At 39.5% G+C, this 22,077-nt stretch overlaps 1 protein-coding gene across 4 annotated transcripts in view; it reads left to right on the top strand.

Moving 5' to 3' along the window:
- The first annotated feature begins 1,945 nt into the window (after positions 1 to 1,945).
- Positions 1,946 to 22,077, top strand: part of MYH10 (myosin heavy chain 10) — a 129,066-nt gene continuing 108,934 nt past the window's right edge. The window contains exons 1-3 of one of the 4 annotated variants that reach the window (XM_006922376.3): positions 1,946 to 2,203; positions 8,533 to 8,908; positions 21,566 to 21,722. In XM_006922376.3, the coding sequence (XP_006922438.1) occupies positions 2,091 to 2,203; positions 8,533 to 8,908; positions 21,566 to 21,722 (646 nt within the window). In that variant the 5' untranslated portion in view covers positions 1,946 to 2,090. Of the gene's footprint in view, positions 2,204 to 2,293; positions 2,478 to 2,570; positions 2,652 to 8,532; positions 8,909 to 21,565; positions 21,723 to 22,077 lie in introns of those variants that run through there. The other 3 variants (XM_025040087.1, XM_006922377.3, XM_025040088.1) reach the window with 3 other exon arrangements.

Below are 22,077 nucleotides of genomic sequence, written 5' to 3'. Positions count from 1 at the left end.
CATCACATTACATGTTTGTTGAATGAGTCCTTTACGTACATATTTGTATCCCCCTTTTTAGAGATTAGGTTAAGATATTTGTCAAAGGTTAAAGCCTCGGTAAGTGGCAGAGATAGATTCAAAGCCAGGTCTATCTGTTTTTAAATACTGTGTTTTCCTCATTAAAATGGCAACTGATTCTGGGATGGAGCTGTATGGGGTGCGACTGGAGTCAGAAGAGCCTCTCTGGCTGGATGATAGAGGTGGAGGGGGACACAATGGTGGGACCAAGGGAGATGAAGGAATCAAACAGGTTTCAAGATTGGTTTCATTAACAGACAAAGGAATTTGAGAAGAGAGAGAGTTTGGGTGGTGGGATGAAGTAGAAGTGGAAAGAAATTAAGTTTGGGACTTATTGCTTTTGCAATTTCCCTCCCATCTAGGTAGAGACATCTAGCAAGCAATTGAAAATGTAGGGCCTAAGTACTAAAGAGATGCCGGGGCTGGTAATACATTTAGGGACATTCCCTTTATTGTTGATTTCTCAACGTCTTTGTGATGTTTAATTGTGGGCTTCCAGCCCTCCTCTTCTGATGGTCCACTGAGTTTGTTTTAAAATTATGAGAAACCACGAACTTGGTGGCTAATGGAGCTATTTGTACGTGGATGCTCTAAACATGGAACACTCCATTCAGAAATGACTTCAGTGGCGGGCAAAGCTCAGACTCAGGCTCTAGAGACCGTCTTTGGTCTTCTCTAAGAAATGTTTTAAAATTCGGAAGAGGAATACCATTCACATATTTTATACAGTTCACTTGTACTCCATGTGCAGACTGCATTAAGGACAGATCTCTTTACGAGCCAAGTCACAAGACACCTGGACAAGGGGCAGCTTACCCAGCAGGCAGGTGGGGGGTGGGGAATCAGATGCACTAGGACAAAGGACAATACAGGACCTGATTCGGACTTCCTCAGGAAGGACTCTGCGCTCGGCTGCTTTGGAACCTTCTTTGAATTCCACCAACCCTTCCTTATCATTTCCTGCCTTGTTTTGTTTTTTGCTTTACTTTTTACCAGACTGGAATTTTCCTAGGCTTAGCCACTTACATCATATCACATGTATTAAAATACATCCATTTCCAACGTGAAATAACTACATTTTGAAGGAAATTTTTTTGAATTTTGATAATTTTTGGTTTTTGTAAGGATAAGTCATTTTATTCTTGACTTAAACTTTATTTATATATGATTACCTGAATCATGTTGCAGTTGACTAGGTTCTGCAGATATTTTGTTACATATTTATTAACTTTGATTTTTTCCAGTTTATTTTGGAGCAATTTTTTTTCGGCCCTAAGGGGATATGACAGCCCAGCAGAACCTCCTCTTAGCCCCTCCTCACATAGGGAGAGCCATTTGATGAACGAATGAATGAATGAACGAATGAATGAGAATTAAGTCTTTTTCCCAAGTCTTCTCTCCAAGGCGGGTTCTTTTCTCATTCTCCTGGGATCTCAGCTCTGCCAGGAGGCTGGGTAGAGAGGCCTTTCGCAAACGCTAAAACTGCGGAGGCGGAGGAAGCTATCCAGCGCTCTGGGCTCAGCCGCCCTGGGCAGGGTGAACCCGGGGTCCCGCGGCGGCTCCAGTGGCCAGAGAGCTAACTGCAGTCCGGGCCCCCCGCCAAGCCCGTGCGCATGGGCAGAGCTGCACCCCAGCTTTGCCGCCCCTCCCCCACTGCAGGTGAGCCGCACAGCCGCGGTCCCCACCCCCAGCAGCCCCGGGGGTGACGTAAGGCCTCTGGACCGCGCTCCCGCCCTGCCCCTGCCGGCAGCGCCGGGGGCCAGCGGCTTCGCGGCGGCAGCCGGTCCCGCTGCGGGACACGCCGGCTGCAGCAAGCAGAGCGGGCAGCAAGGCGCTCCAGTGGGCTCCTGCAGCGGCCTGACGTCAGGGAGAGGAGTGTTCAGGCAGAACTCCGGGCTCCGCCGCGGCACACCTGCCCCACTGGCCGCACCGCCGCAGCCTCAGCAGGGTCCGCACCCGCTGCCCCGCGGGATCGCGGGACGCCCAGCCAGCCTCAGCTGTCCATCTCCGCCCTAGCCAGCCAATTGCCCATGACTGTCCCGGCCGCACCTCCTAGAATCTATGACGGGCGTGCGGAGCAGCCTATGAGATTGGGGCCCCGGCGGCTTGGCCTGGGAGCGGGAGCCAATGAGCATCATTTCAGGTGGGTGGAGGGAGCGGACCTCGGGAAGGTAGCTTCGTTCGGGTTGCTAACGTCTTCCCTTGGAGATGGGCGCGCAAACGGACCAGTGGGTCTGGGGGCGGCGGTGACGGGCGTCGAGCTGGCCCAATGAGGGCGGGGGTGGGTGGAGCAGCGCCGAGCAGCAGTGCTAAAGGAGCCCGGCGGAGGCAGCGGTGGGTTTAGGACTGAGGCACCGGATCTGTGGTCGCGGCTGGGGACGTGCGCCGGCGCCACCATCTTCGGCTGAAGGTGAGAGGTGCGTCTGTGCGGGTCCGAGTGCGGCGGCCCGGAGCGGACGGACGGCTTGGGGATGGGGGTGGGGATGGGGGCGGGGGGAAGGATGCTTGGAGGGTGGACCCGGCGGCTCTGGAGGGCAGGAACCGAGCCGAAGCAGGAGCGCGAGGAAGCCAGAGGGGGCTCGGGGTCGAAGGTTTGTGCTGCAGCGATCGTAGATTCGTGCGGGGAAGGATCTGGGGATTGAGGTATTGGGATCTGGGGATGGAGGAAAAGACCCCTGGAGGGACGGCAGATGAGGTCTTTGAGAGTGAGACCCCTGCAGGGATCAGGGCCTGGGTATGCGGAGGACGACCCCCGGGGGGCCAAGGATGGAGATCTTGGGGTTGGGATATGGGAAGCTTGTACTCGGTGTGTGGGATCCGTGGGGCGCGGAGTTGGGGGGCCTGGGGCTCTGCTGGGGGTCCCGGGGTGTCCCGCGAGTCTGTCTGTCCCCCAGGAGGGGAGGGAGTCCTGGGCGAGCTGGAAAGCGCCATCCCGGTTGGGGGTGGGCGCTGGACAGGAAGGGCGCCTGGTGGGTTCCTGGGTGAGTTAGGCCGGGTCTGGCACCCCGGCTGCCGTAAGGGGTTCGCCGAGGGCTAGGAAGACGGGCGGCGCGCCCGGACCGGTGGGCTGGAGGGATCGGAGGACAGGGCTCAGCACCGCCGGGAAAGCGCGCGGCGAGTGAGGGTCTGAGGAGCCGGCGGCCAGCGTGGGTCAGGTCGGGCTCCGCTGGTGTCCGGAGAAGAGAGCGAGAGAGGGTGCGTCTTTTAACGCGCTCTGTGGACCGCGGGGGCCGGGGATGAACGCCCGGCGAGGCCCGGGCGGTGTAGAGGGGCGAGGCGGGAAATGTGGCGGGGGCGCGCTGCAGCAGGGCGGCCGGGGGGAGGGTCAGCCCTCGCCTCGGGATCCCTTTATTGTGTGAGTGATCTGAGAATGCCTCGCCGCAGTCTTCCTGGCCTTCTGCATCTAGGGTCACACCCGATGCCATAAAACTGGACTGGAATGGGGTCGGAGGAAAGTTGCAGCCGCAGAGTCCTGGCGTGTGCGGGGGCTTTGTGGGCCTGCAGTGGGCGGATGCGGCCCAGGAACCAGGGAGGCCCCCAGGTTGGCCTGCCTGGGAACTAGGGCCTTAGGAAAGAGGTTGGCAACTCAGTGGGTCTGAGCTCAGCTGGTGAGGTTTGGGTAACGTGGCCTCTGCCCATGCCCGTTATCTCTGTTTCTTAGGGCCTCTGCAGCTCCCTTCAAGATCACTGCGGTTGATGGAAGGGGGTGGGGTGGGGTGGGGTAGGGGAAAGCAGGCGGGGTAGATCCAGACTGCAAATGAAACAAAGACTGCTGTTTTCGCTGAATAATATAATACTAAATATAATACTTTGGCTTTGCTGAGATTTTGTTTTTTAACATCGAAACTGAGGATTCTTTGAGTCTGACTTAATTATCCTTGATAGTATCTCACTCTGGAAAACTTTAATCTATTTATTGTTTTATTTCCTTCATCGGTCTGCCTTTTAGTCCCATGCTTTTGATGTTTAAGTATGCCCTGTCTGTTCGGATTCTGGAAAAGTGGCCATTTTATGCATCTCCTTACTTCTGCATCTTAAATTCAGTTCTTCCCTGTCCTTATCTAGAGAAAGCATATGGTGTAATGGTGCGGTATAGCATGAGTTTTTGCAGCAAAGGGATGTGACCCGAGAGCCTGGCTTTTTATTTGGGCTCCTTAGGGAAATCGTTACAATGAAGACAGACTGGATGGAAGGTGAGATGGAGGAAATTTTGAAGGGCATGTTGTATGATGAAAGACTATGTGCGACTGCGGTTTATGTACTTTCTCATCATGTATGAAGAATTAAAATTCCTGATGTTGGATCTACTTTTCAGAAATATGTAACAATGTTTTGATAAATTAACAGACTTGCACATCTCTAATGTAAGTAAGTGACCTCAATGGTAGCATTACACAAAATTAGGACAATTCTGTTTTGGTTTATCTGTCTTAGGTGGATGCTCTATCATGGACAATTTATGCATCATTTTTGTTTGGCTTTTTATATGTAAAATATTCATAAAATTGAAACATTTTCCTGTGTCCCTACCCTATAGTAGGTGCTGGGAGGCAGCGGAGAAATTCGCTGGGTGACATTTCATTGAAAGTCAAAAATGGCCTGGTGGGAGGGAGCCCAGAGGTGTGGGCATACAAAGCCAGTGAAGAGGATGGGGCTTTTGACTGTAGGAAGCCAATTTATACACAGATAAATGATTTAACTATAATTATGCAGTTATTTCAAATAATACTAAGAATCTTTGGGTTATCTTTATGTCTCCTGCAACCCATTTATTCCTTTTTTTCTTAAGTGTAGGTATTTTTTCCTGTAAAATATTAAGCATTTCCAAGATTGTGTGAGTGTATTCATTGGCTGAGTATACTTTTGAAGACATATTGGTAGGGTTTTTATTTAGTAGAGAGGCAGTATATAGTGTAAAACATGCCCTTCAAAATTTCATCTCTCTTACCTTCCATTGCTGTAAAAGGTTCGAACTCATGAGCTGAACTCTGAGTTTAATCCTAGCTCTCCTATTTGTTAGCTTTGTTACCTTGGGCTGCTTATTGGCTTTCTGTGTACCTTAGGTTTTTCATCTGTAATATGAAGATATTACTAGTATCCATTTCATAGGGCTATTGTGAGGATTAAGAGTTGATAGATGTAAACTGCTTAGAGTAGTGTCTGGCCATAATGAGTTATATATAACAACAGTATCTGCTATTTTAAAAATTGTGGTATTATCTTTTCTGCAAGGCAAAGCATTTGGGAGTGGTTCACTGTTAAATACCAGTATTATCAAGATTGGGTCCCAAATGTACAATGGAATGAAAAAAATAGAACATATTTGGTAATCACAAGTGAAGAGTTAAAATGGACAAAAAAAAATCTTCATTGGCCTCATGAACACTATCAATTAAACAACAATTTGAGTACTTACTACCTGCTAAGCCCTGTGGGACAATGCAAGGGAGGGCAAGAAGAATGCCAGAAGAGCAGCACAAAATGTTAGAAGAGTGAGGATTAAATTGCCAGATTGACCTGAAAAGAACTTCTGAAAGGGTGGCATTTGGGTCAGTATTTGAAGGAATGGTAAGTTTTTGGTTGTAGAGAAGTTGAAGCTATGAGGGTAGTGACCACTCATGAAATATTTAATCAATAGATACAGATCTCCTTAGACCAGGGACTAGGCTAAGTGCTTAGCATATAGCAAGGAACAGGAAACTGTCCTTACAGTGTTCAGTTAGTCGTAGAAAACTCTGGAAAAGTAATTTGTAATCCCACTACCCAGTGAAGACCCAATGAATACTTGAATATTTGTTCCTTTTTTTAAAAAGTGTATATATTATTTCCCCACAAAATCAGGAGCATTTTATAATTATACTTTGAGATCAGTTGTTTTTTTTCTTAAATTAGAAGCATTTCCCCACTTAGAGAAAGTACTGATAAATTTACCAATGTACTTACTGATTTGATAGAATAATTTTCAAATACTTAATTTACTTAATAAAAAGACCTGCTCTAGAAATGACCTAAGATATTTTAATTTATAGTCACCTGCTAAATTTAAGCATGCCCAATGTAAAATTAAAGAAATCTGTATGTGCCTCCTGGCAGCAAGACAGTTTTCCAAGTGTTGTACGGGATATATAGTTTATACCCAACAGAAATAATAAGAGTAACTTGTTATAATAATTTGTTATAGTTGGACATTTTCTCTTTTAATAGACTCTGTCCTTCCTAAAGGCAGAGTATCCGATTGTCTCCAATTCATCTAGGATAAGTCCCACTTCAAAGTCATGCCTTTTTATCAGTGTATAGTGTATAAATTGGAAGATAAAACTTGTTAAAAATCTTATTAGAGCAGTCTCTGGAGGTGGAGGTAATGGGCTTTTGAAACCATTCAGAATGTACATGTGTCCACGAATATTTTCTGTAAGAAGGCAAATGCGAATTTATTTATAAAACATATTAGCAGTTTTATTTGTAGAAGTCTTAATGTTATGTTCTGGTTTTTTTTCTATTTTGTTTTGTGATTTTTTTTGTTTTACTCAAGACCACAATCTTTAAACTACTAGCATATTCTTTAAATCAGGTTATGAATTAGTCTAGAACATTAGTTATCAACTTTTTTCCTACATCAGATACCTCTTAGTAACAGTGGCTCACCATGGCAGCCAGAGACTTAAGGAGTGATGGTTCTCAAAGCGTGGTCCCAGCACCAGCAGCATCAGCATCATCTGGGAACTTGTTAGAAATGCAAATTTTCAGGCTCCACCCCAGATTTAACTAAATCAGAAACTCTGGGGATGGGGCCAGGCAATCTGTATATTAATAAGTCCTCTAGGTGCCGCTGATGCACATGCCAAAATTTGAGAACCAGGCTCTAGAGCATGGGTGTTTGTAATATGTTACATTGTAACAAATAATTTCCGAAGAATCTTAGCTGTTTGATTCTAGTAAATTCCTATTGGGGGTGAAAGGGCTAGTATCTGCACCTACTATAAGTGATTAATCTTTTAGGACACAGCTTGATCCCTTTAAGAATCTGAAGAAAGTTGTGGGTGTTCTTAGAAGAGCACACACATGCACACACACATATACACGTACAGTAAGTATACAATATTTTTGAGCCACTTCAGTGATTTTATGGAGCTTGAATTTATGGACTCGAGGTTAAGAACCTTTTAACAACTTTGGACTAATTTATAGTTAACTTTGCAGCCTTCTCTCTTGGCTACAAAGAATTCTCATCAGTTTGTGGGGAAGGAGAAGTTGGGAGGATTTGATAGAGCAAGGGTAAGTATTCACTTGGCTTCTTGCATTGGTTTGGATGAATGCAAGCCTTAGAAACCGGGCTTATGAAATTTGCGATACCTGGGAGTTCGGAGTATTAACAAGTGTTTAATGATGGTTTTGGATCCCAGAAAGATATTGTCAGTCACATCAGAAAGGTGAGTAATGAATGTAAAATCTTGTCATTTGATCCAAAAAGCCAATTGCATAAGTATAGGAGGAGAGGTAGCTTATAACAGCTTGCATGGAGCCTTGGCTGACAGAACAGTTAATGATGCTAATGAGATACAAGACCTAATTGATTTATTAGGTAAAAGTCACAGAAACAGAGCTTTCTCTAGGTTGTTAACAGTTCCTTTTTCTTCTGCACTGGTCAGACCCTATGGAATATTATGTTTGCTTCTGGGCCCCACACTCTAAAGGGGCTTAAGCACATGGAGTCTGTTTAGAAGCAAGAGCTCAGGGTAGTGGAATGAGTCTTGATGAATGATGGAATGCTGAAGAGGAGACAGAGGGAGTAGGAGCAGCTGCAGGAGTGGGGTGGAGACCTGAATAGTTACCATCACATACTTGAAAGGCTGTTGTGTGAAGCCAAGTTACTCTTGTCCTCATTTGATCACACTAAGACCACACGGGCCATAGAGAAGCTGTGGGACTGACTTGGCATATTTGTAAGGAAGAACTTTGAGTCTGTTGTCTGAGGGTAGAATGGGAGGTCGTTTTAGACCTGAAGCTTTACTCTTCTGGCAGTCAACGTGTTTTGTATCTATATCCTGGTGGTCACTCTAATTCTGGTACCACTCCCTAGGCCTTTTATTATGAATCTTTGTTTTCTTTTTCTTCATTCTCTTTTCCCTTCTTAATTCTGTTTAATTTGTGGTAAGAGTGAAAGAGGAGATGAAGAGGAAGAAAGTCAGACTGGAACTTTGCTTTTTCCTTCTGTTTGTTTTTTTAGCCCTCAGTAACTGAGGGCATGCCTTGAGTAGTCTTCAGACAACCAGAGTCATAATTTGTGGCCACCCCTGAAATTTACCTTGGACACTCGGTTAATATGCCCGTAAAGAGGAATACCCCAGCTCCTTAACTCAAAGTTTATGCTTTCTGTTTACCAAAGGTTTTGTTTTAAGTTTCTTAGAAGAGCAAAATTTGTGAATCATTGAATATTTTAAAATATCTAACTTTGTCCTCCTCCTTTTATAGAGGCAGTTGCTCTTGGATTCTTCTGTCTAAAATGGCACAGAGAAGTGGACTTGAAGATCCAGAGAGGTATCTCTTTGTGGACAGGGCTGTCATCTACAACCCTGCCACTCAGGCTGATTGGACGGCTAAAAAGCTGGTGTGGATTCCATCAGAACGCCATGGTTTTGAGGCAGCTAGTATCAAAGAAGAACGGGGAGATGAAGTTATGGTGGAGTTGGCAGAGAACGGAAAGAAAGCAATGGTCAACAAAGATGATATTCAGAAGATGAACCCACCTAAGTTTTCTAAGGTGGAGGATATGGCAGAATTGACATGTTTAAATGAAGCTTCTGTTTTACATAATCTGAAGGATCGTTACTATTCAGGACTTATCTATGTAAGTATTCCCTCTAAGTAATCATGTGTAGTGGTGACTGGGAATTAATGTAAATGATACATACTGTCATAATCAAATGAGACTGTGGACTCACCCGTACTCTGTTTACCATTACTGTTTCTATTAAAGATAGTCTCTTACATAACCCCATGTCTTGCTTTGCTTTAAGTATTAACATATAATTTGAAGTAATCCAGCCTGAAATTAAACATGCTAAAATAGTATTTGAAGACTTGTATTGGTGCTCTGGAACATAAGGCAGGGGACAGCTTGTGGCAGAAAGTTCAAAGAGTTTAATATAGGACTGGGAGTTGCATTAATAGTAGAAAAACGGACAGCAAATTGTAGGAAATCCAGTGTATATCCAGGAGTGTAAAGTGAAGGAGCTGCAGCCTTAGAAGTTTCAGCGAAGAGCAAGAATAAGGTCACTGGGTGCAGAGAAGTGGGAAAGATGAGAACTGAGGTTTTAAGAGGAAGCACTTCAAGGTAAGATTGAGGCTGAGGTTGTGCTGTGGTTAGCAGTTGACACACATGTATGTTGCAGTAACTTGACAATGTCACTGACCATATAGAAGTTATTGAAAACAATAAAGGATAAGGTAGAGAGGAAAAATGCAAGCCGGATACTGGAAAAAATCTAGAATAACAAAACAGGTTTGAAGGGATGGTAGATACAGGTGGCAATTATTTAAAGAAGGCAGTTTAAATAAAATTCAGATTTAGAATGAAGAGAAGTAGAAAAGATGACGTTGTAATGGTCTGAATTTGGAAAAATTTTAGCAGGGGGTGTAATACTGAAGCTCATGCATAATTCAAAACTTCAGCAAATCAGAACTAGTTTTCCAATAGGAATTAGTTTATTTAGTGAATATTTACTGAGCACCTGCTGGGGTGAGTGTGGTGGACAAGACAGGTCCCTGCCATCGTGATACATCCTATAAAGAAATGAAACAGAACTAGGGGATAGAGTAGATAGGAGTCCGACTTTCCAGCGTGAGTCAGTGAAGAGCTCTTTGAGAAGGCAGCATTTGAGCTGGAATCTGACAGAAGGGAGCAAGCCATGGGAAAATCTGAGAAATGAATAGTTCATTCATGACCTTTTACCAGAGTAGTTTTAATTAAGCCTGATCATCTCTCATTTTTTTCTCTACGAGGTAGGATGTAAATTAAGAGAGTAAGAGGCACCAAGGTTGGGAAGGTAGCTTGAGAAGAGTGGAAAATGGTTGGAAAAGAGGAGACACCAAAGATAAGAAAATGATTGGAGTGTAGCATTGAGACTCCAGCTGAGACTGAATAACAATGTGTACAGTGCCCACATGTTTGTCTGGCCATGTGGTTTTGCCAGATTTGCAGCCTTGCCCCAGGTGTGTGAAGGCAGGAGAACCTGTTCACTGTTGTGTCTCCACTGCTAATGCAGTTCTTTTCTCCTCTCTTCCTTGTCAAACAAGTTGAAGGGGTCTGGAGCAAAGGTAATGGGAGTGAAGGAGTGAAAAAAAATGGAAAAATAAGAAACTGTGGGCAGGTCAATTTTGGATGATGCCCGGTGCAGTGACTTGTGAAAGGCTGGAAATGTGCTGACAGCCAAAAAGTTGTGGAGAACTGGAATGTGGAAAGGATCCAGGCTCTTTTTCTGCCAGTTGTCACCTTGATTCCCCACATTGAACCAGGAGAAGGGAATAGAAAGGAAAAGGTTTCCGTAACCAGGAGAAGGGAATAGAAAGGAAAAGGAGATTGTGGGTAAAATAGAAGAGGTAAAAGAAAAGAGTTTGTAGTCATTCTTCATGATACTTCTACAACTTTACAAGTATCTTTTATTGAGTTTATTTGAGTTTTTCCAACTTAATTCGGGTACAACCTGAGTGAATTTCTGAGTTTGAAAGCATGCTCCCGTTGGTCTTTACAGAGGAGAAGCTGAGTTTTTATCCAAGTATTCAGGTCACAGCAGAGGTGAAGATTTGGGAGGATCATGTCTGCAATTAGTGGGGTGGAGAAAGTATATCTACCTAAGATTCAAGATGGAGCACTTGACTCTCAAGAAATCCTATTAAGAGAATGGATCTGTGGATAGCTACGATTGGCTAGCATTGTGATAAATGTGTATTGGGCTTTGGAATTAACCAGTCAGTTGAAATCGATCAATTGAGGTGCCATGAGATCCACACTCTAACAACTTGGGTAAGACATTTTTGGACACATTTCTATAGATAAGATACAATGTATGTTCATTTAAATAAATTGGGTTATTCACAAGTTTAGTTATTCCCTTATATTTTCTTTTATTTAATCTCTCCAACATCTAACTTCCAATCATCTCATCCAGTATTCGCTTTTTTCATAATAAAACCATTTAAGAGCTGTGAATGTCTCTAGTACTGTTCTAGCTCACCTCACACATTTTGATGCATTTGTATTCAGCTCCAAATGTTTTCTAATTTCTATTATGATATCTTTAACCAGTGAACCATTTAAAAGTATACTTTCAAAACTTCTAAATGTTGGTTTTTAAATTATTTTTTTGTTATTTGAAAAATTTTTTTTTTTTGCTCAGCATTTTTTTAATTCAGTATCGCATTTTTAAGATTCATCCATATTGCTTTGTGTTGGTACAATTCAGTAATTCTCAGAGCGTGGTCTGTGAACCCCTAGGATTTTTCTCAAGACCGTTTGGGGGATCCACAAGGTCAGAACTGTTTTTATGATTAGGCTAAGATATTTGCGCCTTTCACTGTTGACACTGGTACTTATGTCAACAGTGAAAAGGCAGTGGTGGGGAGAACTGCTGACAGGTTGTCATGAATAAAGGCAGTGACCCTATACTGTACTAGTGGTCATTTTAATCCAGTTTCACTCAAGGTTATCTTTGATAAAGCAGGAGAAATTGTTGATTTTATTAACTCTCACTTCTTGAGTACATGTCTTTTTAATATTCTATCGATGAAATGGTAAGTATGGATTAAGCACTTCTGCCTTTTGAACTATGGTGGTTTCTCTGAGGAAAAGCATGTAGTTATTTGAGTTGCAAACTAAATTTACTACTTTTTAAGTAGAATACAATTTTTATTTTATAGAATGACTGATAAACTGTCATTACTCCCACTGCAGTATTTGGTAGACATTTTCTTGAAAATAAAGTGAACCTGTCACTTCAAAGAAGACAACCAATTGTGTTTGTTGCCAATGATAAAATTTTAGTTTTCACATAAAAATTAGAATTTAGAGAAACTTGTATCAACCATTGTGAACTTGATGGCTTATCAATACTTAAAAACCTTTCTGATGAGATAGATGTACGTGATTTTATTATGTCATATAGTGAAATGTCATCCTTTGGAAGACTTACATAATTTAGTGAACTAATATTTTTCAAATGTGTGTAGATGTTACAAAAATATGCACGGATAAAAGATTTTATTCAACATGCAAGATATGACAGTGCATTTCGGCGAACAGAGTATGGAAAGTTATTTGATAGGGTTTCAGAAGCTACATTGCATCTGATCTTTAAGAAATTGTCACTTGTGGAGTTTTGATGTAGTATAAAAGAAGAATACCCCCAATTACTTGAAAAGACTGTTAAACTACTTTTCCCTTTCCAATAACTGTATATCTGTGCAAGGCTTATTTTCTTCATGTGCTTCAACTAAAACAAAATATCACAACAGATTGAATATAGAAACAGATATGAAAAATGTGCTGTTTTCTATTAAGCCAGATAGTAAAAGATTTGCAATAATAAAAGACAGTGCCACTCTTCTCACTTTTTTTTAGAAAACAGTTATTTTTATAAGAAATGTTACTTATATTACTATGTATTGTTATTTAAAATGAATAAATATACATTTTAAAAACTTAGTTTTTATATCTATATATATTTTATATAGAGATATATAAAACAAAAAGGTCTTTGGAATCTTTTTCTAAGCGTGTAAAAGGGCTCTGAAATAAAAAAGTTCAAATATTTTGTTCATTTTGGTTTGAATGTAATATTCCATTATAAGATTTTTGACCCAATTTTTTTTTTATCCAAATATTTTTAGACATTTGTTTTTTTCCAGTTTGGAAATTGGAAGATTATGAACATGGCTTCAGTGAACAGCACTGGACATGTACCTATTGCACATAATCATGCCTTTCTGTGAGGTATATAACTAGAAGTGGAATTCCTGGGCGAGAGAATATGGATATCTTTAGCTCATATCTTCGACTTTTTTAGATAATGCCTGATTTAGTCGGAGTCCAGCAGGAAACAGAAGGCCTTCGTACTAGATATTTTGAGAGTTTAATAAGGGAACGATTTATGAACATGTGGGTAGAGTCTAGAAAACAAATGCAAGTCCAGTATCTAGCATTAGTGATCGCTGAGAGACCTTGATACAACTTGATCTTTAAAGGAACAGTAACCTCAAGTGGGAGAGGGTAGCTGTGTAGAAAGGGCTTCCTGATAGGAAATGAAGCCTCTAAAGAGGGCTGTCCACAACTCATGACAACTGGCAGGGAGGATACCAGGGAATGACTATCCTGACTTAATTTTCCCACCCTCAGTCTCATGCTAATGTCTCCCATTGGCCAAACTCAGTTGGAAGCCAGAGGAGAAGGGAATCTGATGATATATTTCTAAGAATCAGCCTCCAGTTCTATTTGAAATTGAATTTTGTCTACAGTGTAAGGTAGGGACAAGATTAATTTTTTTTCCAAATGGCGCTGCAACTGACCCAGTACTATTTACTGAAACAGCCCTATGTCTGTACTGCTCTGAAGTGCCTACCACCTTTGTTATAAACCAGGTGTTCATTAATATGTTGACTTCCTAGTCTTTTTCATGGGTCTATATGCCTGTCTTTGGACCAGTAAACATTGCCTTAATTATGACAGCTTTACACACACACACACCCCAAAAACCTATTGGAAATTTGAGATTTTATTGATTCTATAAATCAATTTGGGAGAGAAATGAGACCTTTGTAATATTTGATCTTGTAGTTCATGGATATACTCATTCATTTAGTTCTTAATATTTCTCAGTGTTTTATGGTTTCCTTTGTAGAGGTCATGTACTTCTTTGTTGGATTTTTTGGGGGGGTATTTGATTTTTGGATGCTATTTAAACAGTGTTCTAAATACTGCTGTCTAATTTTTACCATTATGTACAAATGCAAGTTGCTGTGTTTTATACAGTTAATTTTTGTGTTGACTTTATATTCACTGACCTTACTAAGTTTATTTATTGATTGTAATAGTATTCTTTAGGATTTTCTATGAACAAAATATCTACAAATAATGACAGTTTCCTTTCCAATTCTTATATATTTCTTTTGTCAATGAAAGAAAGTCCAAACCTATAAAAATTTTTTATGAGTTTGAGCCAAAAAGAGAAATAAAAACAGGGCTGCCCTAGAAGTAAAATCTCAAAGATTTGAGAAAATGCTCTGGAGAATGGCAATTTTGTGGTTCTTTTTATACATTTAGGATCAAAGGAGGTGGTTACATTAAATCCATTGCTGGTAGATTAAGGAGACAGGAGGAAGCAAAATGATGGGATGAGGGGCGGGGTCTTAAGAACTGGATAAAAAGCAAAATGGAGAGAAACATACCTCTTTCACATTGGCGGGTACAGCATAGTTAACATTTAACATTTACAGTAAATAGGGATGGTATTAGTAACAAGAAAATGAGAAGTTTTGAGGTTGTCCTGTGAAGGTAGTTATGCCTCTGAGAGACCTAGAAAAGATAGTTACTGACATTTCAAAGATATGTTATCTTGGACAGGTCTCCCTTATAAGACAAAGATTAACCTTCTATTAAGGAATCTATAGGCCTAGAACAGTGAGTGCCCACCATGACCTGCCCAGTTAGAAGTTTTAATCAAACTGCCGTCTGTGGCTACTTAGGCACTGTGTTTGTCAGCCCTGCCAAGTAGCTCTCTGAGTTTGTCAGGTTTGCTACATAGCCCCTCTTTTCCATTCACCTTTGACTTGCTCATTGCACTGTCCAGGACCTTCAGTAAATGTTTGTTGAATAGAAGAAGTGTTGGGAGGCATCTTTGTATCATTCCTGATCTCAGAGAGAAAGCTGTCAACATTTCACCATATACTAGATTCCTGGATTCTGTTTACCAATGTTTTGTTTAGGATTTTTACATCTATATTCATGAGTGAGACTGAAAAATTTCCTTGCAATGTCCTTGTCATATTTTACTATCAAGATTATGCTAATTTTATAAAATGAATTGAGGAATATTTTCATCTTTGTGTGTTCTCAGGAAGATTCTGGATAGGATTGATGTTATTATTTTTTTTAAATAACAATATTTTATTTGTGGGGAAATTTTACTTTAATAGATACAGAACTCAGATTTTAAACTTGTATCAGTTGTGATAACTTCTAGGAATTTGTCTTAGTCTAAATTTTTAAATTTATTGGCATATAGTTGTTCATAATACCCTCTTTTTTTCTGTAGGATTTGTAGTGATGTTCTCTTTCATTCATTATACTGATAATTTGTTCTATCCTTTTTTTAAAATGAGTCTCATCAGAAGTTTTATCAATATTATTTTCAAAGAATAAACTTTTGACTTTGTTGGTCTTCTCTTCCTTCCTTCCTTCCTTCCTTTCTTTTCTTCCTTCCTATCTAATGACCTAATTCCTTATCTCTCTACCTTTCACACATTTGTTTTATTTCTTTCCACAGTCATCTGCTGCAGATGGACTGTATATATGACAGTCATGTCATAAGGTTATAACAGCCGAAAAATTCCTTTCACCTAGTGAGGTGATAATGCCATAGCACAACACATCACACAAATACTTACCGTTGTGTTAAGATTGCTTACAGTATTCAGTACAGTAACATGCTGTACAGGCTTGCAGCTGAAGAGCTATTGGGGAACAGAATTTGTCACCCTAAAATATGTCTCTGGCATAAGGATTATTTTAGGCTGGTTAACTTTGAGAAACAGCAGACAGGGAGTAGCCCTGAAAACCAAGCAGAAGTTACCCGTTGTAGAAGATACTTAACAACATTTTTAAGGGAACTCTCCATTTGTAAGGGGACTTCCTTCTGTACTTGGAAGAGGGGGGAATGACCTTATCTCTAGAAATGCTTCTGCTCTATTCTCTCTTCTTGGACTTACATACCTTCTTTGTCAGGCCTTTTGATTACGTCCCATATACTTCTCACATTCTTCTATATTTTTATCTTGTTTTCTCTCATACTTCAGTCTGGATATTTGCTTCTGATTAAAATGTCAAATAACTAATTCTTTCTTCATCTGTGTCTAATTCGCTGTTAAATACATCCATTGAATTCTTGATTTTAGTTATTCTGTTTTTCAGTTTTAGAATTTTCATTTGAGTTTTCTTATAATAGTTTCCAATTCTCTGCCAGAATTCTTAATTATGTCTTTTAATTACTTGAACCCATTATTTATTATCCAAGATAATCCCAGGCAATAAAAATAGACTTAGAGGGGATCCAGATATATTATCTTGTATTTTAGTCGTAATTGTTGCCTTACATGCCAGTTATTATATATAAGAAATCGTGAAGGTAATTTGACGTTCTGGATGACATTAGGCTCAGTCTAGAATGCTGCTCTGGGCAGGTAGTTAGAGGGCTAGCACGTGTTCATCAGCCAGGGATCGACATCCTTCTCAACGAGGCTGCAGCCTGGTCTATTTCCAGTATACTTTTGACTCTTAGAGTGTAGCTATCGGGGTCCCAACTGAAAGCGCATGGTATTTACCCTCATCCTGGGTTGCCAGAACTCTTTAATTTTGTTCTCCTAGCTTTGCATGCTGCTGAAAGCTCTGCTCAGCTTTTTACTTCTCAGCAAACTTTGGGGGTATGTGACTATTATCTGCCTAAAAAAGAATAATAATTCTGTATCCACAAATATTCACTCACTTTTCAGATTTTCCTTATGTCTCGTAAATGTTTATAGTTGGTCTGTTTAATTGAAGATCTAAACAAGATCAATGTATTGTAATTTGTGGTTATGCCTCTTTTAATCTATATGTTTCCCCTCTTAATTTAAAGAAATAAGGTCAGTTGTGTTGTAGAGTTTCCCATATTTTGAATTTTGTTGATTGCATTCCTATGGTGCTTCCTGTAAAGTGGTAATTAGTTTCAGAGGCACATAATGCCAAGTTGTCTTTCACTTTATGATGTTGAGATTGATCAGTGAATTATATAGTAGTGAATCAGTTTGGGTTTTGGTAGCCCTATTCATACATTGGGAATGTTGCCATCTGCCATTCACCTCAGGGCTTGAGCAGCCCTTGGTGAGCACTGTCCAGATTCTTTACTTCATTAGGGTAAACCCTAATGCCATCTAATGCCATCACTCCTTTTGTGTTTATTTGCTTGATGAATTCTTTTTAACTCAATATATATTACCCTTTCTTCCACATGCACACAATTTTCCTTCGAGTTTATTTTTGATTATTGTTCTTTTTACAGAATTTTAGCCTTTCTCCCCCAAAAGAGCAATAATGATTAATATTTTGGTTATCCTTTCTCTGCTCTCCATTCATCTGTCCTCTTAAGTGTTTTTTTTTTAATTGGTTTTACCTATGTGCCTGTTTTTATTATTTTACATTTGTTCTGTTTTTCTTTAAGAAGGAAGCTCTCTCTGAATGTGTCCATTCTGTCATTTGACTTCCTGATACCCATTCGGTTCTTTTTTTTCTCTACTGTGGGTTTTAATTTTTTATCGTTTCAGATGATTCCTTACAGTTTTTCCTTGCCTTGCCTCACTTCTTTTTCCTTCATGCATTTCTGTTTTTATATGTAGAATCCATATTACATTACATTCTGTTGCAGCTATAAATTTATGTCCTAAAGTTTCTTTTAGCTTATTTTGTAGATAATTTCCAGGTGTAACTTCTTTCTCTGAATCCTGGATGATGATTTTCTCCTTATTGCATAGGGTTTTTTGTTTTGTTTTGTTTTGTTTTAATACACATGTGAATTTTATCTAAGTGCAGTGTTTGCAAATGGTGTGAGTGAATTATTCTTTCTTCCTTTCTTTTCTTTTGGGTGATTTCTTCTGAGAGCTACAGTTGGGGTGTAGGTTTACGTGATTATCCAGTTCAATCTCCTGTTCCTTATATCTGTTCCATTACATTGATAGCTGTACCTGCCTCCATTTCCTGGTTCTCTAATCCTTTGAACCTATGAAATAATGTATACACATATTGCTGCTTATTCTTGCTTTCTTAAATGGAGGCCTGACACTTAAAGGATGAGTTAAATTTCCCAATACTAGACAGGAGATGGGCATTCCAGGTGGAGTGATCAGCATATATAGAAGCCTGAAGGCATAAAGCAGCACAGCCTGTTTGAAAAATTGTTGCATTTTTTGTACAAATATTTTTGTATATTTTTCTACAGTACATAATAAAATTAGTTGGTGTCTTAAAGGCTATGCAGATTAATCCCACAAGCCTTTGCGGTTCTTCAGAATTTTCTCATGACTTTAGCAATTCAATATTTCCAACTCCTCACTAGGCATTCTACTGGGCTCACCCATTATAATGAACCCCTTTTAACATATTACAATCTCAATATGTTGAAAGAGGATTCATTATTTTTTGCCCCACAAATCAAATTATTTTTCCTGTCTAACAGTAACTTTCAATCTCTAAAACTTGAAAACCTTGGAGTCATCTTTAACTTGTGTCTTACTTGGTTTTTCTCTATTCACAGTAACTGACTACTGTTGAGTCTCCATCCAGCTTTCTCCGTGACTCATCCCTTCTCTGTTTTCATATTGCCTTTTCTCTCATCTAGGCTGTTATTGTACCAGGACTGTTTCAGCAGTCTCTACTTCCTGCTTCTCACCTCTTTCCTCTTCGCTCTGTTTTCCATATGGCTGCCAGATTTATGCTTTTTCACAAATGCTTGTTTCTTTCCATCGCTCGTCTCTCCTGAACCTCTAGTGCCTAATCACCTGTAGAGGACAACATCTGAATTGTTCGGTTTGACGGTCTAGGCTCTTGTCACTCACTTTCCACAGGACAAACAATGTCGGCTAGACTGCTTCTCACTCTGCCTTGGATATATTCTGCCACCAAATTTTATGCTTTTACTATTTCAATAGAGATTCCTTTTCCCTCCTTTTGATCTAATAATCTTAAAAAAAAAAATCAAAGACCACATAGGTCTGAATTTTGAACCCAGTCTTATAGTTTCTGACAAGATGGCCTTGACTTTCAGAGCCTGGGGCTTGTGTGTTCTGTTCCGGTAGAGCTTCTCTACTATTTATAATTCTTGTTCATCTTTCTCTTTTAGTACCACTCTCTTTTTAGTGCCATATATTGTATCTTGTTTGTTTATTGTATATTGTCTTCATACTTGGAGTGTATGTTTCTTGAAGGTGCTTTAATATCTTGTGCATTTAAATACTTCAGTGGAGTTTAATTTGAACTTTAAGGTCTCAAAGAAATTATTTTAACATATTGCCCTCTTACCATGTGCCTTGGGGAAGACAGAATGATACAGTATCAGTTCAGTTATCAGTTATGCAGGAGCCAACCAACTCTTAAGTTAATTTTCCAGATAGTTAGAACTTAGCTCTTTAAGTACTTAAATTTAGTAGTATTTCCACTTAACCATTTATTACTGCTTCTCTTTGGCAAGCACAGGATACCGATGATTATTTAACCTTGTTTTTTGATAATTTACTCATATTTGTGAGACTTACTCATTTTTGTCATCCTAGTCCTCAAAAGTACCAAACACATGGTAGACCTACATGTTGGAATTATTTCTGATTAAAGTGTCATTGTCATGATTTGTTACCGTGCCATACATTCTATGGGAGTTAAACTGAATTTGTGTATTTTAACTTTCTTGAAGCTTTTTTTTGCCAGTCTATTTTCTTCTTATAAAAGTAAAGTACAGAATCTGTAGTTTCACGATAGACTATGATCTAATTTTTGAATTAAAAAGTGAGGTTATATATATTCATTGAGATATACAGTTATGATTTTTTTACTGTATATAAATGAAATGCGATAAAAAATTATTCAGATTACCTCTCAGCTTTCTCATCCTTAATACGATCTTTGTTTTTATTGTGTCATTGCCTTTCTGTCATATGGGTGGCAGAGAGAAGCTGGACTAGTTTGAGAGACTTGATTAGGAGAAAGAGGCAAGTCGATGGTGTAAGAAGTCAGAGTTAGCCAGAGTTCTCTTGAGCTGTACTGAGAGAAAGCCTGCACTGTGAAGACCTAAGTGGTCAGCAAAGGAGGGGCAAGTAATTACTCTGGCCTCAGGCAAACAGGGACAGATGTCCATCTGGTTGGTTCAGATGTAAGGCTGCCCAAAAGGGCTCTTTGCCTTTTGTCCCCTACTATACCTCTAATCTATGTAGGAAGGGTACTCCACGTTAGAACCTTCAGTTGTGAGTTAAGGAAAGATAGAGGAGAACAGCTACAGAGATAGTTCTGATCACTTAACAATCTTTTTTGGCAGACTTTCATTCTCTTGTTTTAGCATTTGCAACTGCAGTATTTAAAATAGAGCAGTCTCTAGAGTGCCTTCTGGTGGCAACTGCCAAGGGTTTCAGCCCTTATGAACACAGCTGTTGGTTAGAATCCTGCTTAGTGATCCCTGGGGAAGCACACCATCACTTCTCAGCCTGGGTTAGTGTCCTCTTGACATTAGATGAGGTCTACCCAAATCACCTTAAATAAAAGGTCTGCTTCATAATAGGACTAGGTGTCCTTTCTAAATACTTTCAGTCCCTCAGAGAACTGGAGCATCTGTTCTTGTTTTTCCATAATTCCCAGGGTCAATTTTGTAGATTATTCTAAGAAATCATTCCATGTGAATTAAACAAACCCAAAAGTCGAAAGTGTTTATAGTATCACTTCTGAGTACTGATTACCTTACTGATCAGCAAAGATTTGTATCTTCTAGACAAGAGACTCTTAAAAATCGAGGATCTCCAAAAAATGTTTGTTTAGTGGGTTATGTTTATTAACATTTACTGTATTAGAAATTTAAAAAATTTTAAATATTTATCAACTATTTCAAATATAAAAATAAACCATTTAAATATAAAAATAACGAATTGTTATTTAGCTAAATAAATTCACTTCAAAATAAATGTATAACAAGTTAACGTAAGTTATTTTTTATGAAGAAAACTATATTTCCAAAACAGAAAAATTAGAAGGGTGAAAAGTTTTACATTTTTGTACATCTCTTTAATAATTTCCTTTTCAGATAATTGTGGCTATTCTTCTTTGATACTATACCCAAACTTAACAAATAGTATTTTCTTAAAGATTAGTTGCAATGTGGAATCTGAAACTATATTAGTGAACTTTTCATACCTTATACCCTTGGGAAGGAATGAGTATGAAAAGACAACATATTGTTTGAACCTTGTAAGAGCCCTCTGAAGTCACAAAGCACATATTATTATTTCCATTTTACAGATGAAGGGATTGGATCCAGGAGAGTACCACTTAATAAACTCTCTGTGAGAGAACTACTTGTGGTTTGGAATTGCTTATCATGGGCTAGATTTAATGTGGGGAATTGGTTTAATTATCTAAAGGATAAAGGTCCCCTGTTCAAATTACTGTGTGGTTTCTGTCTGTGTGATATATACATTCTTTAAACACTGTATTTTATTTTTATTCTAGACTTATTCAGGACTCTTCTGTGTAGTCATAAATCCTTACAAGAATCTTCCAATTTACTCGGAGAATATTATTGAAATGTACAGAGGGAAGAAACGTCATGAGATGCCTCCGCACATCTATGCTATATCTGAATCTGCTTACAGATGCATGCTTCAAGGTAACTGGAAATGTCAGAATACTAAATACTCAATTTCTTAAAAGTAATTAGGTTTTTTAAAAGATTAAACTTTTAAAAGTATTTTTTAAAAAGATTAAAAAGCAGTAAATATTATAGAAAAACTATGAATTCTTAAGATTAGAATGGGCAAAGTGGCCATTTTTTATAGGAAGTGGGTGTTTGTTGCTTCATCAATACTTCATGTTCATTTTTATGTTAAAAAGCATCTAGTTTTTATATACATTTGATCTCCACCACAAGTCAGTATAACCAAAGCTCTCTTGCATTAGGTTTTAAAACCAACAGGAATAGCCAACAGGAATAATAATAGAAAAGGTGGATGCTTTATTAGGGA

The sequence above is a fragment of the Pteropus alecto genome, unplaced genomic scaffold (genome assembly GCF_000325575.1).
Source record: "Pteropus alecto unplaced genomic scaffold, ASM32557v1 scaffold398, whole genome shotgun sequence".
In the NCBI taxonomy this organism is placed as follows: Eukaryota; Metazoa; Chordata; class Mammalia; order Chiroptera; family Pteropodidae; genus Pteropus; species Pteropus alecto.
The sequence above is the reverse complement of the archived record's forward strand: the minus strand, read 5'-3'. Positions and strand labels throughout refer to the sequence as shown.